The sequence below is a fragment of the Lagenorhynchus albirostris genome, chromosome 19 (assembly GCF_949774975.1).
Source record: "Lagenorhynchus albirostris chromosome 19, mLagAlb1.1, whole genome shotgun sequence".
In the NCBI taxonomy this organism is placed as follows: Eukaryota; Metazoa; Chordata; class Mammalia; order Artiodactyla; family Delphinidae; genus Lagenorhynchus; species Lagenorhynchus albirostris.
The window spans coordinates 15,279,804-15,296,759 of NC_083113.1; the positions used below are offsets into that span (position 1 = coordinate 15,279,804).

Below are 16,956 nucleotides of genomic sequence, written 5' to 3' on the forward strand. Positions count from 1 at the left end.
TTAGATGATGTAGCCACTTCTCAGCTGGGGAAGGTGGGAACGAGGGGAGGTGGCTCTGCTCAGGACAGGTCTGGACAGCCTATGCTCAGGTCCAGATGGGCCTCGCTGGGGTGGGGAAGTAACTGGAATCTCTCCTGCTAAAATGGCTGGATATGTCCTACCATGCAGGGGCGTCTGCTCTATGTCTATCCTTGTGCAACGATTTTCCTGTCATTTTGGGGAGGGCATGTATTTGTCTAGATTACCTCTTACCTTTCATCACTTGTTTGTGTGTTGGGAGGGGCGGGTAGAGGGGTGTTGCATGTAGGAATGGAAAAGTGGTGTGAGTTTTTAAAATTTGGGAGCTGTGAGGCAATTTTGTTCTTATGGCTTCATATTCTTCCCCCAGCTCTTAGCTTCTGTGGACTCTGCTTCTCCAGCAAATGACCCTTGAGAAAAACTAACCAGTTTCTTGCAAATCAGAAATCATGGCTCATGTAAGTTGATATTTCTCTCTTTTTGAAATGCTGTAATTGTTTTCAGGTTATGTAAACATTTTCATTAATTATCCCAAAACTTCCTAACAGAGCCCCATCCAACAGCTTTTCCCTAGTTGCTCCCACTCTAGTGAAGGATGGAGCCAGACAGCCTGGCCCCTCCTGTGTGCCCCTCTCTGTGTGAATTGACCAAATTACTCAGGGTCTCCTGTGTGTTCATTCTTTGTCTAGAGCAGAGATAAAGCAGAAATGAAGTCCCTAGAGGGAGACAACTGATAGGAGACTCTCAGGACTGGAGAACACTTTAGAGCAGCACTGTCCAATATTAAAAATACAAAATTAGTGCCTTATTAACACAGTAGGCCTCATGGCAGTCTCATAATAAGTAGAGAATAATATGCAAGGCACATATGTAATCTTTTGTGTCACGTTTTATTTATTATTAAAAACATTTTTTTTAAATTAATTTATTTGGCTGCCTTGGGTCTTTGTTGCTGCACGCGGGCCTTTCTCTAGTGTTTTGGCGAGCAGGGACTACTCTTCCTTGTGGTGCACAGGCTCTCATTGCGGTGGCTTCTCTTGTTGCAGAGCACAGGCTCTAGACGCGTGGGCTTCAGTAGTTGCTGCACATGGGCTCAGTAGTTGTGGCTCAAGGGTTCTAGAGTGCAGGCTCAGTAGTTGTGGCACATGGGCTTAGTTGCTCCGCGGCATGTAGGATCTTCCCAGACCAGGGCTGCAACCAGTGTCCCTTGCATTGGCAGGCAGATTCTTAACCAGTGTGCCACTAGGGAAGTCTCTAGTGTCATATTTTAAAAAGAAACGTGCAGTTAATTTTAATGCTTTATTTAACCCAATATAGCAAGATACTATCATTTCAAAATGTAATCAGTATAAAAATTATTGAGGTATTTTACATTCTTTTTTTTCTCTAAAGTCTTCAATATCTGGTGTATATTTTATAGTTACAGCACATCTAAATTTGTACTAGCTACAGTTCAAGTGCTCAGTAACCATGTGTCTAAGGTAGCATATTGGACATTGTAGCTTTAGAAATTTTGTGTAACCTAAATTGTAAATATAATTTAATATGTTTAAGAGTATAGAAATAATCTAAATAGAATCATTATTAAGTCCCACATATCTATTAAATGGAGTATTTTATAATAAGTTTAAAATATTCAATAAAAGATTTGTTATAGGGCTTCCCTGGTGGCGCAGTGGTTGAGAGTCCACCTGCCGATGCAGGGGACACGGGTTCATGCCCCAGTCCAGGAAGATCCCACATGCCCTGGAGCGGCTAGGCCCGTGAGCCATGGCCGCTGAGCCTGTGCATCTGGAGCCTGTGCTCCGCAACGGGAGAGGCCACAGCAGTGAGAGGCCCACGTACGGAAAAAAAAAAAAAAAAAAAAATTTGTTATAATAAGGGAAAGTGCTAATGATACATATAGTGATGAAATTGGGTCTGGAAGAAATTCTTTAATTTTGTGCAAACTCTACTTTTTAAAAATAGAGATTTTATGGTTCATCTGGGGGGGAAAATTCCATTGATTATTTTTTTCTAACCCTTAAAGGGAAAGCGATTAGAGTAAATCACATTTCTGTTTTTGGCCGCACCTTGCAGCATGTGGGATCTTACCTCCCCAACCAGGTTTTGAACCCATGCCCCCTGCAGTGGGAGTGTGGAGTCTTAACCACTGGACCGCCAGGGAAGTCCCTATAGTAAATCATATTTATTATTTTAGGCCCATTGCTAGCAGTATTTTTATGGACACTTTCAATTAATTGTGAAATTCTTTTCTTTTTTATTTACAATATTGTGTTAGTTTAAGGTGTACAGCAAAGTGATTCAATTATTTTTTTTCAGGTTATATTCTATTATAGGTTATTACCAGATAATGAATATAATTCCCTGTGATATACAGTAAATCCTGTTGCTTATCTATTTTATGTATATAGAGTAGTTTGTACCTGTTAGTACTCCTAATTTGTCTCTCCCTCCCTCCCCCTCCCCTTTGGTAACCATAAGTTTGTTTCTGTTTTGTATGTAATTCATTTGTATTATTTTTTTAGATTACACATATTAGTGATATCATATAGTATTTGTCTTTTTCTGATTTACTTCACTTAGTGTGATATTCTCTAGATTCATCCATGTTGCTGCAAATGACAAAATTTCAGTCTTTTTTATGGCTAGCATTCAGTTGTACATCTTAAGCCAGTCTTCTGTTGATCAGCACTTGAGTTGTTTTCCATGTTTCAGCTATTGTAAATAGTGCTGCTATGAACATTGGGGTTCATGTATCTTTTCAAATTTTTGTATTTTCGAGTTTTTGTTTTCTCCAGATATATACCCGGGAGTGGGATTGCTAGATCATATGGTAGCTCTATTTTTAGTTTTTTAAGGAACCTCCATTCTGTTCTCCATAGTGGCTGCACCAATTTACATTCCCACCAACAGTGTAGGAGGGTTCCCTTTTCTCCACACTCTCTCTAGCATTTATTATTTGTAGACTTTTGGATGATAATCATTCTGACTGGTGTGAGGCGATACCTCATTGTAGTTTTGGTTTGCATTTCTCTAATAATTGGTGATGTTGAGCATCTTTTCATGTGCCTGTTAGCCATCTGGATGTCTTCTTTGGAGAAACGTCTATCTAGGTCTTCTGCCCATTTTTGATTTGGTTGTTTGTTTTTTTGGTACTGAGTTGTATGAGCTGTTTGTATTTTTTGTATATCAACCCCTTGTCGGTCACTTCGTTTGCCAATATTTTCTCCCATTTGGTAGGCTGTCTTTTTGTTTTGTTTCCTTTTGTGCCCATCAACAGAAGATTGATGGTTTCCTTTACTGTGCAAAAGCTTTTAAGTTTGATTAGGTCCCATTTGTTTGTTTTTGCTTCTATTTCTTTTGCTGTTGGAGACTGATCTAAGAAAATATTGCTACAATTTAGTGAAACTCTGATTAATTACCTGAACGTATCTGGAAATAAGTAAAATTAGGTATCCCACAGTTATATAGGAAGTTTCGTCTGTAGCAGTAGTAGGCAAACTACAGCTTGTGAGCCAGATTCAACCCATGGCCTGTTTTTGTACAATCTATGAGTTAATTACTTTTTGAAAGAATTGTTTTAAAAAAGTAGGGAAAGGAGAAGGATATACAAATAGTGACAATATGTGGCATGTGGCCCTATACAGAAATAAATAATTTTACAAATAAAACATGGGTTTGTCATTTCAGGATTTGGTGATGTTCAGAGATGTAATTGTAGACTTTTCTCAGGAAGAGTGGGAATGTCTGAACTCAAATCAGAGGAATTTGTACAGAGATGTGATATTAGAGAACTATAGCAACCTGGTGTCACTGGGTAAGTTTATCTGTGTCAAGTAATGTAGAAATTCACATGACTGAATTTCAGGGCTATCCTTCTAAAAGCCAAATATCTGCTTTGTAGTTTGGGAATAGGCACCTTCAGCTGTTAAACTATTAAATAGCACCTTTAGCTTCCCCATAAATCAGTGACATTTACATTTTCCTTTGCCTTTTCCATAATTGCTTCTCTTGAATGACAGTTTGATATAAATTCTTAGATGCTCAGAGCAAAACCATTTTCAAAGAAATCTGGTTTCATACTGCTGTAGATGGTCTATTATCTATTAACTTACCTGCAATGTGAGTAGGAAGACAGAGGTGTCTGGCTCTACATACCTATTGAAAAAGCTTATACAATGTATATGATACTGGGTTAAATCAGTAGTTTGTAAAAACTCAAGTGGACACATTCAATTTATTGCAACAAACATTATCTTTTAATTGATTTATGATTAAAAGTTTAAAATATATGAACTTTGCATTTAACATTGGATGAATATACTGGCAAGAAACTATATTCCTTTTAGCAAAGTATTTAAAGAAAAGCAAAAATAGTACCTAATAAACATGTAGACTGCTTACTATGTACTAGGCACTCATCCAAGCACTTTGTTTATTAAGTCAAACCTCACACAATCCTATACATTATTATAATAATGGTATACATTATTATTTTATATATTTTTATGTATTATTTTATATATTATTTACATATGGGTATATATTATTTTTCCAACTGAGAAAACTGAGGCCGTAAGTTGTTCAGGTGACAGAGGCAGGATTTGAAACCACTGCTGGCAGTGGTTACTTTCTCAAGAGACAGAGGCTGTATGAATTGGCAATTAAAATAAGGCACTATTCCTATCTTTCTGTTCTTGTGATCCTGAAGTAACTCTAATATCAATGTTTTGCTGTTCATTTACTCTTCTTTGTTCTGAAGGCTTAGTCAAGTATATCCTTTCTGTATTATGTTTTCTCAAGGAGGATGTTCCGTTTCTAAACCAGATGTAATTACTCTGTTAGAGCAAGGGAAAGAACCCTGGATGGTTGTGAGGGATGAGAAAAGAAGACGGAGCCTAGGTGAGTAAGTGATAATAAGGAAAGGTAAGCTATTGTGGCATGGCATATTCCTGCTGGTTGGGAAGGAGACACACCACTTAGATGTTGATTATGAAGGAGAGACCTGAAACCTGGGAAGAAAACTTAGATTTCAGCCTGAACCACCAAAGAAATTCCATCTTTACTTCCATTTACCTCTTCTTTCTTCACTGTCCTGTTTCTTTCTCATTTCAATGGGGGAAAGCTTTCTTCACCAAAGACCACCATTTTACCTGTATTTTGCATCTAATTTCTTTCTAGCTCATCTTTTGTATTTGGCTTTTATGTATGTATTTCTTCATTGCCTTCTTTTCATGGAGTTTACGTTTTAGTAGGGTAATCATACAATAAACAAGTGGATTACTAAATATCATGAAGTGATTAAGTATTATAAAGAAAAGTGAGTAGGATAAGAATATGGAGAATTATGATAGGTTAATGGGGTAATTTTAGATAGGGTGGTCAGGGAAGAAGAACCAGTTAGCAGAGGCTCTTCAACTTGTCAAAGATGGAATCATTTGAGCATCTGTGTACGTAACTGCAATGTATTGCAACCACATAAAATACCGCATGCTTAATTCCATAAATTCTTAATGATGCTAACAGCAGATTGTTCACCATTGGAAACTACTAAAGAACTAACTTATTTGGAAAGCATAAATTTAAAAGAAAAAAGAAGCGTTTATCCTGTCTTCCTTGTAAGAACTGTACCAATAGGTAATAGATGGAGGGATGTTTTTCTTAATAAAAGTATTCAGTGAATAAATGAAGAATGATAGAATATTATCACTTTGGAACCCATAGTGAGCTATTGGATCTAGGCACTGAACATCAGTGCTGATAGCATCACAGAAATAGAGACAATGAATGAAGGGGTGAATGAAAGGATACAGTATGACCTATGAAGTGGGCCTAAGTCTAATGGAGCATCTAAAGCCACCAATTTATTGGAGGAAGATAGAGGAGCATGTTCTATTACACCTTGGGAATATAGTCAGAAAAATTCAGAATATGAGAAATGCTATAGGGTCAAAAACAGTTCTTCAACAAATAAATTGTAAGGGAAATCAAAAGATAGTAGGACAGGGACTTCCCTGGCAGCGCAGTTGTTAAGAATCTGCCTGCCAATGCGGGGGACATGGGTTTGATCCCTGGTCCGGGAAGATCCCACATGCCGCAGAGCAACTAAGCCCGTATGCCACAATTACTGAGCCTGCACGCCTACAACCCATGCTCCGCGGCAAGAGAAGCCGCTGAAATGAGAAGCCCGTGCACCACAACGAAGAGTAGCACCTGCTTGCATGCAGCAACAAAGACCCAATGCAGCCATAAATAAATAAATAAATAAATATTTTTAAAAGATAGTAGGACAGTCTGTAGGTTTTAGACACGTAGAAGACATGTCAACCATTGTACATTATGGGCTTTGGATCAGTTATTATTTTTAAATTGTTTAAAATTTTATGTATGAGGTAATTGGAAGTGTGAACACTGATTTTTGATGTTCTTAAAGAATTACTGTTCATTTTTTCAGGTTTGGATAATGGTATTATGATTATTTTTTTAAATCCTTTTAGAGATACATCCTGAAGTGATAACAAAAAACATTAGATTATGGGATTTGCTTCAGAAAATGTGAGGAGAGTGGATTAGGGTCTGCATAGGCCAGTACTGGGCTTGGTTGGTGGTTGCTGAGGCTGGCCATAGATACATGGACATTTATAATTACTCTTCTCCTTTTGTGTATGTCAGATATGCTCTGTAATAAAATTTTGTTTCTTTTAAAGTTAGTGGGAGATGAAAAGAAAGTGAGAAGTGAGGCAGTGATGAAAATATATATAACTCTTGGAGGAATTTTGCCATAAAAGCAGACACATGGGGTACAGGGAAAGTATCTTAAGATGTGATGAGGTATTAGAACATGTATATAGGCTGAAGGGAATGATTTCAAAGAGGGAAAATTGATGGAGTAGAGAAAGAGGGAATTCTGTAAGCAATGACTTTCAGTAAATGGGTAGGAATCAATTTATGAAGGAAAACCAATGCATATGATAAGAATATGGACACAGGTTGGTTGGATAACGTGGTGAAGGGGAGAATAACATTTTTCTTTAAATTGCTTCTTATTTCTTAATGAAATTAGCAGTAAAATTATCAGCAGAATGTGAAGGTTATTTGGAATTCAGTATGGATTATTTAATATTGAGTTGGCCAAAAAGTTCATTTGGGTTTTTCCATAACATCTTATGGAAAAACCAGAATGAACTTTTAGGCCAACACCATATTTGATCAGTTTTGATTTTCAGAAGTACAGTTCTGTGGTTATAGGGTTTTAACATTTACAGATCTCTGGTTGCATTTACCCTGGTGTTAATGTGCCTAAAACTGCCTCTGTCATAAATATTCTGTATCCGTATCATCTTGTATCAGCAAAGGTTATTGAAGACATCGTATCTCAGGAAACTAATTAACTCTATGAACATGTAATTCATATTTTCTTTTTAATTAAAGCTGGTATCCTGCAAATGGAAATAATATTTCTCCTTTTACATTGCTTTAAGATAGGTTAATATTTTGCTTTCACATTAGCATTATTTACTAGAATAAAGTCCTTTGATTCAGTAGAATACAAACTAATATTTGGTTTATTAATTTTGAGTAGTTAAATATTTTATATATGTCTTTTGATGTTTAGTTTGGCCTTTTGTTTTAGAGTTGGTCCAGTCAGTTTTTTCTTGATTAAATCATACATATAATGCATAGGCTATTACTTCCAGTTTCAATTTATTTAAAGTAGAACAAGAATCTAAAGATACTTGTAAAGCAAACTGTGTGCAGAATCCTTCATGACTCTTTACATTTCCCATCAATCTTTACGAATATTTTCTCACTCATGCCTATTTTGAGAACAATGCAATGTGCATCCCTAGCCAGAACTTGCAAAGCACTGAACCTAGTTTTCATAGATAGAAATGGTTGTCTTTCAGTTTCTTGAAGGGGAAAGAACTGGCATAAACAAATTTGGGAACAATTATGGCTGACTTTTAACAGAAATCTTAAGATTACACTTCAGTTGTTTATGCAGCTGACCCTTGAACAACATGGGTTTAAACTGCATGGGTCCATTTATACATGGGTTTAAAAAAATAAATGTGTATTACAGTACTGCATGACCTGGGGTTGGTTGAATCTGTGGATGCAGAACTGCGGATATGGAGGTCCAACTGTAAAGTTACACACAGATTTTCAGTGGGGGGGCGGGGGAGGGGGTGGTATTGTCCCCTCTAACCCCCATGTTCAAGGGTCAACTGTAGTATAGTCTCCTAGATGAGAATGTTCAGCGTGCCAAAGCCTTAATCTGACACGTCATTTAGGTGGGGAAGCCATATAAGCGTCTCTATATCCACACTGGGAATATTTTGTTTGTTCTTTAAATTAAAATGTTCAACTTCTATAGGATAAGTTTTATAACTTCTACTTTGTTTTTTATGAGTGAATATGGACATTTTGCCCTAAGTTTGTTTATACTTTTATTTTGTGCATTTTCTACTCACTTCCTTTATTCCATTACTTTTTCCATTGTTTAATGTTTCTTATACAGTTTGTATGGGCTTTTCTGCTGTAAACAATTTCTCATTTTTCTTACAAATGTTTGGGCCTTCACTTTTGGTTTTGACTGTGACTTTCCTTTAGATCACTGGTTTTTAATTTTTAATTTGCAAGTAAATCCTTTGAAATCACCATCTTAATAACAACTGTCATACTTTTGTACCTGCCTGCTTATTTACTACTGTTATGACTAGCTAATTACTGTTCATTTTATGTATAATTTATATCTTATTTGTCTTAATGAGACCTTAAATTGTTTTTTTCCCCCAAATTTCTACAAAATTGTCATAGTTTTATATTGCTTTCTTGAATGGGGAGATAGAGACAGACAGACAGGAGGAGAGAGAGGGAGGGGGAGAAAGAGAAAGAGAGGAGTAAAGGAAGGAGAACAGGAGAGAGGGAAGGGAGGGGGAAGCATGGAGAAAGACACTCAGATTTCATAGGAGTATTTTCTGTGCCATTCATTTTTTTGTCTCTGCTCACAAATTATCTACACTATTTAAATCATTATTGCCTTTTAACGTCTTTTTAGTATATCCTTTTTAAAGTAAACTTATTGAAATACGAACAGATATAAAAAATACAGAATTATAATATGTGGCTCACTGAATTTTCACAAAGTAATTACACATTGATTCAGAAATAGAGCTTTACTAGTATATCAGAAGCTCCCCCCTAACTTTCTCCAGTCATTCCTCCCTACCAAAGTTAACTACTAACCTGACTTCTAACAAGTCCATAGATTAGTTTTACTGTTTTCAAGCTTTATAAAAATGGAATAGTATAAATTCTTTTATGCCTGGCTTTGTTTACTCACCATTATGTTTGTGAGAATGATCCATGTTGTTGTGTGTACTTGTAGATTATTCATTCTCATTGCTGTTACAGTTTGTCTCATTGCTCTTATTGCATTGTATCCACATATCTTAATTTTCTTTGTCATTCTTCTGTTGATGAACACTTAGATTCTTTCCAGTTTGGGTATATTAAAAATAATGTTGCTGTATTGTAGATTTTTTAAAATACCTTTTTCTTTTTGAAAAATATTGAAATCTTATTTCAAAAATTTTGAGAAAATATACATTTGAGAAAAATACGTCTCTGCTCAGAATTTCATTAGCATGTTACTCTTTTATAAACCTGTTGCTGTGACTGAAAAATCACTAATATATTTTTAGGCAGTACCTAAATGGCATTGGCTATGAAGACTTCAGGGAGAATATAGGAAAGGGTATGAAGGAACAAAACAGGTTGAGTATTTGTAACATAGTGTGTATAGTTAATAAACTCAAATGAAGATAAATAAGTAGAACCTTTTATTACCTTGATCGTGAAAGTGAGGTTTACTCACAACTATGCAACGTAGACAATGAACTGAAGTGGAGATATCTGCAAGTGAAAGTGGAGAGGCCATTGGAAGGATGATCAGGTGTAAAGAAATTTTTCCATGTATGTACTTGATTGAGATAGCTTAGATGTGCTTTTGTTTCCCATCTCTATAGGAAGTGATAAAAAAGAAGGTGTAAGATTGGAGGCAAGGCAAAATATACATTTTTACTATTAACTAATTATTGAAATTTAATAATTAATAGTTACTGTGTGCTCTGGGTTTGTTATTCAGTGATAAGTGAAAGATTGTTTCTGCCCTTGGGGTAAGAAAATAGAATAAAAACTGGGAAAGTTAATGAATATACCACAGCAGAATTGAAAAAAGTTTTAAGCAAGGAACAAGTTATTAGGATAGAAAATAAAGGATATAAATTAGATGAAGTCAGCACAGGTATTTTTTCTGACTTTCATCATGATACCTAAAGGATGAAAGGAACCCAACCATGTGGAGAGCCCGCCAGCATTCCTGGGAGATTTAACAGCCAGTAAAAAGCTCTAAGAAATGGAAAGATTGTAACATATTTTAGCAACTGAAAGGAGGTAAGTGTGACAGATGTAGGGTGCAAAGGGGGCAGTAGCTTGAGATGACATCTTTTGGTAAACAAAGGCCATGTTATTCATAATAAAGTGTTTCTACTGTATTCTTATTAAAAAAAGAAATCATTAAAAAGTTTAGGTAGAGATCTCAGACTTTGATTTGCTTCTGAATTATCTGGTCTTAACTCATTTTCTTTATTCCTCTTAGCTTTTTTCAAGCTACATGATTTTTAAAGAGTTTTTAAGCACATTTTCTTCAACTGGACTTTCCTATTATAAAATTTTTATTTGCTTATTTGTTTACTTTTTCTAGAATAAGAAAATAACATGTGTTTATCTTATTTTCTTTCAGATTTGGAATCCAGATATGGCACTAAAAAATTATTTGAAGTAAAGGATGTTTGTGAAATGAATGTATCTCAGTGGGAGATAATGGAAAGAATTAGAAGTTGTGGCCTTGAAGATTCCTTTTTCAGGAAAGATTGTGAATATAAAAAGTTTGAGGGACAAGAGGGTCCTCAGGAGGCGTATTTCAGGCAAGTGAAAAAAACCACCTCTGAAAAAATGCCCAAGAACAAAAAACGCACATCTCTTACTCTGTATCAGAGAATTCACAATAGAGAGAAACCCTATGAATGTGGGGATTGTGGGAAGGCTTTTAGAGTACGCCAACAACTCACTTTCCATCAGAGAATTCATACTGGTGAGAAACCCTATGAATGTAAAGAATGTGGAAAAGCCTTTAGACAGTGTGCCCACCTTAGTCGACATCAGAGAATTCATGCTTCTGACAAACTCCTTGAATGTAAAAGATGCGGAAAAATCTTTACATGTGGTGCAGATCTTCGTGTACATCAGAGAATTCATGTTGGTGAGAAGCCTTATGACTGTAAGGAATGTGGGAAGGCCTTTAGAGTGCGAGGACAACTTAATCTCCATCAAAGGATTCATACTGGTGAGAAACCCTATGAATGTAAGGAATGTGGGAAGACCTTTAGACAATATGCACACCTTACTCGACATCAAAGACTTAATATTGCTGAGAAATGCTATGAATGTAGGGAATGTGGGCAGGCTTTTCTGTGTAGTACAGGCCTTAGAGTACATCACAAACTTCATACTGGTGAGAAACCCTATGACTGTAAGGAGTGTGGGAAGGCCTTTAGAGTACGGCAACAACTTACTCTCCATCAGAGAATTCATACTGGCGAGAAACCCTATGATTGTAAGGAATGTGGGAAGACTTTTAGTCGTGCCTATCATCTAACTCTCCATCAGAGAATTCATACTGGTGAGAAACCTTATGAATGTAAGGAATGTCAGAAGTTCTTTCGTCGTTACTCAGAACTTATTTCACATCAGGGTATTCATATTGGAGAGAAACCCTATGATTGTAAGGAATGTGGGAAGGCCTTCAGACTGTTCTCACAACTTACTCAACATCAGAGTATTCATTTTGGTGAGAAACCTTATAAATGTAAGGAATGTGAGAAGACTTTTAGACTGCTCTCCCAACTTACTCAACATCAGAGTATTCATACTGGTGAGAAACCCTATGACTGTAAGGAATGTGGAAAGGCCTTTAGACTACATTCATCACTTATTCAACATCAGAGAATTCATTCTGGTGAGAAACCATACAAATGTAAGGAATGTAAGAAGGCATTTAGACAACATTCACATCTTACTTACCATCAGCGAGTTCATAAGGTCACTAAATAATTATTAGAAAGCCATCCATTGTGAATTTTGTGTTAAGGGGCAGTAGAAAATAAATCCTGGAGGAAAAGTGTTTGAATGTAGGAATCCCTTTTGCTTCATGCTCAAAATTAAAAGGTTTTAAAAGAATAGGTTAATTTAATTAATATATAGAAATATTTCGTCACCATTCAAACCATGTTAAACCTTAGGAAGTTCTTTCTAGAAAGAAACTCTCTTAAAGGAGTGAATGTGGAAAAGCTTTTGATCTTACCTGTTATCACCTCTGTTCTTTCATCTGTACAGTATACCTATGGAAGTTGCCAGGGCACCAACTCATTCTGGAAATTGATAAATAAAAGGAAGGAAATGTGATTTAGCCTGCATTTCCTGTATAAACTATATTTCAAGGCAACTAGAAGTTGATGAGGTAAAGTTCTTTATTAGAGATTTTTATAGGACATAATGAAATAATGGATCTAGGCACAATTCTCAGTAGAGGTGTTAAGACCATTAGGTGAATGGTTGATGTCAACTTCATAGTGAATAGATCAGGTTGACAACATCTGAACCCACTGATCAATTTTAATCTCATCAAAAATAGGACAAAACATTTTGTGCCTCCTGATATGATACAATAAGACATACCATTGACAAAAAATATTGAACCTGAATCTAATTAAAGCATCAAGATCTAACTCCCAGTTTAGAGAAAATTCAGGAAACAAGAACAAATTACATGATACAGCAAGAAGCAGACAAATCTAAAATGTGGGTAATTCTACAAGAGTAATGACAGCTTCTCAACCAATAAAATGGATTGAAAAAAGGGAGGTGGAACTCTTAGATATTAAGAGTCTTAAGAGATGTATCAATCAAATGCAATGAATGAGTGGTTCTCATTTAGATCACAAGTTGAACAAGTGTAAAAAAGACATTTTTATGACGGGGAAATGGGACTATTGACAGTATTAGATAATATTAAGAATTATGTTCTTGTTAGATGTGCAAATAGCATTGTGTTTATGTAAAAGTGTCTTAGAGATAAATTAGCAAGTTTATACACATGAAATGATATGTCTAGAATTACCTTTAAAATGCTCATGCAAAAGAAAATGGAAGATGGATAACTTGTTTGTCAAAATCATGGTAAGATGAGTCAGGTGCGTGGTTTTTGCTTATTTTGTTTTTGCTCTTTTCTCTATTTTCATGTATTTTAAATTTTCCGTAATTTTTTTTAAAGATAAAGTATCTGTGAAATTATAACCCACTTAAAGTGAATGATGTTTGTAAATGGCTACATATCAGAACTTACGGATGTTGCTAAAGTTTTACATACAGGGATATTAAATGTGCTATAATGTATTTGGGAAATTAAGATTGAGGATCCAGATTTTATCTAGTTCACCTAATGCTACATCTGTTGTAGTGCCTGTCCCATAGTACTTCGTATATTTCAAGAGTGAGTAAAAAGAGCAATTACAACTACTTGTGGAAATTAATGGAATAGATGATAAGGTAGCTGCTGGCAACATGTTGAACACTTAAAATTGAGCTATTGAGAGCCTGAATTGTGGTTAGTACAAATTAAGATGGTGTTAAGTGTAAAAAACACGCAAGTTTTGAATACTTCTAAAAAAATATCTAACAGGTCAGTTTCTCACAGCATTTCTCTGCTGTTGTTGGGAAGCTGTGATATTCAGTGGATTGCATTACTGCACAATACATAACCCAATTTAAGTATGTCTCTGCTCCCAAGTAGCAGCATGTTTATTTACACACTGAGGTCTCTTTGGTTCTACCCCGAGTTATGCTGAATTTTTTTTTCTTCTCTTCATAAAACGTTGCCTGTGTTTACAGCTGAATAGTTTTCTCAGACTGTTTATAGCCTGTAGATGTTTCGGCATCCAAAGGCCCTTTTTTACTTTATACTGTTTCCCACTAAGTTCAAGCTTGCAGTGCTTCAAGTAGTACAATTCTCTTTAAGACTGTGTTTTCTATGATTTTTATTAGGGTTCATTCAATTAGACAAAAGATCAACAGGCTCTTCTCTGTATTGGGTTCCCTGTGAGGCTACTGTGGAAAAACGACTTTGAAATTCTTAGAAGCCACGCTGTTTCACAGAAAGGCTGCAAGTTGGCTTTATCTTTACCCTGGGGTGACATTTTCAGGACAGCACCACATATTTGAGTTTTCCTCCCCTCTCAGGCCCATTATAACTTTGAGAACCCTTTGCTACCTGTAAACACTGTCATGAACCCTCTATTTCCTTGAAATTCTACTTGAAATATGCACCAATTGATATAATGAATAGAATGATTTTTTTTTTACTCTGTTAATATGATGGATTACCTTCATGGATTTTCAAATATTAAGCCTTATATCACTGGAGTAAACTCCGTTTGTCTGTAGTGTGTACTTTAAATATATATATATATATATATTGCTGTACTTGCTGTGATTGCTATGATTTACTAATGGTTTGTTGAGGATTTTTGCATCTGTATTCATGAAGGATACTGGTCTATAGTTTTGTTCTATTTTTGTCTCATTTGGTATCAGGTTGATGGTGTTCTCATAACGTGAGTTTGGAAATGTTGCTTCCTTTTAATTTCTGGAAGAGGTAGTGTAGAATTGGTGTTAATTATTCTTTGAATGGTAGAATATTCCAGTGAAACCATTTGGGCCTTGCAATGGACTGAATGTGTCTCCTTAAAATGTGATGACATCCTAACCCCCAATGTGATGGTATTAGGAGGTGGGGCCTCTCAAGAGATAATTAGGTCATGAGGGTGGAGCCCTTCTGAATGAGATTAGTACCCTTATAAAAGTGACCCCAGAGAGTTCTCTCACCCTCTCCTGCCATGTGAGAAGGATACAACAAGAAGATGACAGTTTTCAATCTGGAAGATGTTTCTCACCAAAACTAACTGTGCTAGCACCCTAATGTCAGACTTCCAGCCTCCAAACCTGTGAGAAATAAATTTGTTTACAAGCTACCCAGTCTGTGGTACCATGTTTTAGCAGCCCAAGCTGGATAAGACAAGTTTGTACTAGAAGTGGGTACTAATGTGAAAGACATGGAAGTGGCTTTGGAACTGAATAGTGAGTGGATAAAGGCTGAAAAGAGTTTTGACGTGCATGCAAAAAATAACGGATGTTAAGGGTGATTCTGGTGAAATCTCAGAAAAGAGGAGAGCTGAAGAGAAAACCTCAGTCTTAGGAAATAATCATGAACAAAATGTTAGTAGAAATATGGACAGTAAAGACCATTCTGCCGCAGTCTTAGATGGAAATGAGGAACATATTATTGGAAACTGGAGGAAAGGTCATTCTTTTTATAGTGGCAAAGAACAGGGCTAAATTGTTTGTGTTCTAGTATTTTGTGGAAAGTAGATCTTCTGAGCAATGAAATTTAATGTGTGGCTTTGCTCCTCCTGGCTGATTATAATGAAGTGCAAGAAGAGAGAAATGACTTAAAGATGGAGTTTTTGAAGCAGAATGTAAAGATTTGGAAAGTTCTTAGCTGAGTAAATAGTGTTAAAGTGAGGGCATAGATTGGGAAAGAATAGCATCCTATAAGTTGGTTGGGAGACATGTGGGATGAAGCTGGGGACATTGAGCTCCTGAGTTTAGAGTCTGCTTTACTAATGGAAGTGGCATCCCCACCCACAGTGGCAATGGCATTTCCACCTCCATTTGAGGGGATTAACCCCGCGTTGCCTGAAGAAACCATGACCTCCCCTGAGGCAGTGGCCATGCAAGATGATGCTGATGGGCCTATCACTAGACTCAAATCCCAGCAGACTCCTAAAGGTGAAGTACAAAGTGTGACCCAGGAGGAGGTGTGCTACACTCCAAAAGAATTACTTGAGTTTTCTAATTTTTTACAGGCAAATCTAGGGAACAAGTATGGGAATGGATACTAAGGATGTGGAATAATGGTGGAAGGAACATGATTGGAAATTTGGTGACAGTGAAATCTGGGAAAGAGATGTGTGGATAGACCTCTCTGGGCAAAACATTTGAAGGTATTTGTGCCCTGTATAAATACCTACTAAAGGGCGATCTCAGCAGAGAGGACTTTAATAATCAAGTGGCTAGGATGGCCTGTTCTGTGGATAATAGTTTCTTTTCCCAGCTACCCCCATTATCATCCAGTGGGCTTAGGAACATAGTGGTGGCAGGGATGGACATTATGCATGGGCTCAGAAACATGAACTTCCACCCACCAGGGCCCACCTGACTGTGGCCACTGCTGGGTGCTCATTCTGCCAGCAGAGACAAGCACTGAATCCCTAATATAGCAGCATTCCCTGAGAGGTGTTCAACCAGCTACCTGGTGGCAGGTTGAGTACATTGTATCACTTACATTGTGCAAGGGGCAGTGCTTTGTCCTTACTAGAATAGAGACTTACTCTGGATACAGATTTGCCATCCCTGCATGCAGTGCTTCTGCCAAAACTGCCATCCATGGACTTATATACATACAGTGCCTTATCCACTGTCATGGTATTCCACACAGCATCACCTCTGATCAAGGAACTCCTTTCACAGTAAAATAACTGCAGCAATGGGTCCATGCTCATGCAATCCACTGGTCTTAACATGTTCTCCACCATCCTGAAGCAGCTCGCTTGATAGAATGGTGGCATGGCCTTTTGAAGACTCAGTTATAGATCCAGCTGGTGGCAGTACCTTGCAGGCTGAGTCTGGGTTCTCCAGAAGGCTGTATATGCTCTGAAGCAGAATCCAATATGTGATAGTTTCTCTAGTAGCCAG

General features: G+C 36.7%; 1 protein-coding gene across 3 annotated transcripts; it reads left to right on the forward strand.

The window, feature by feature from the left end:
- The first annotated feature begins 387 nt into the window (after positions 1 to 387).
- Positions 388 to 15,166, forward strand: ZFP30 (ZFP30 zinc finger protein). 3 transcript variants are annotated; one of them, XM_060132373.1, is made up of 4 exons: positions 388 to 476; positions 3,712 to 3,838; positions 4,825 to 4,923; positions 10,829 to 14,007. In XM_060132373.1, the coding sequence occupies exons 1-4, from the start codon at positions 468 to 470 to the stop codon at positions 12,196 to 12,198; spliced, it is 1,605 nt and encodes a 534-aa protein (XP_059988356.1). In that variant the 5' UTR covers positions 388 to 467; the 3' UTR covers positions 12,199 to 14,007. The 3 variants fall into 3 exon arrangements, 2 of the variants coding, with proteins under 2 accessions (XP_059988356.1, XP_059988354.1); XR_009537293.1 differs by lacking the exon at positions 388 to 476 and adding an exon at positions 14,188 to 15,166 and having other exon boundaries at positions 3,694 to 3,838; positions 10,829 to 12,604; XM_060132371.1 differs by lacking the exon at positions 388 to 476 and having other exon boundaries at positions 3,694 to 3,838.
- Positions 15,167 to 16,956: the final 1,790 nt, after the last annotated feature.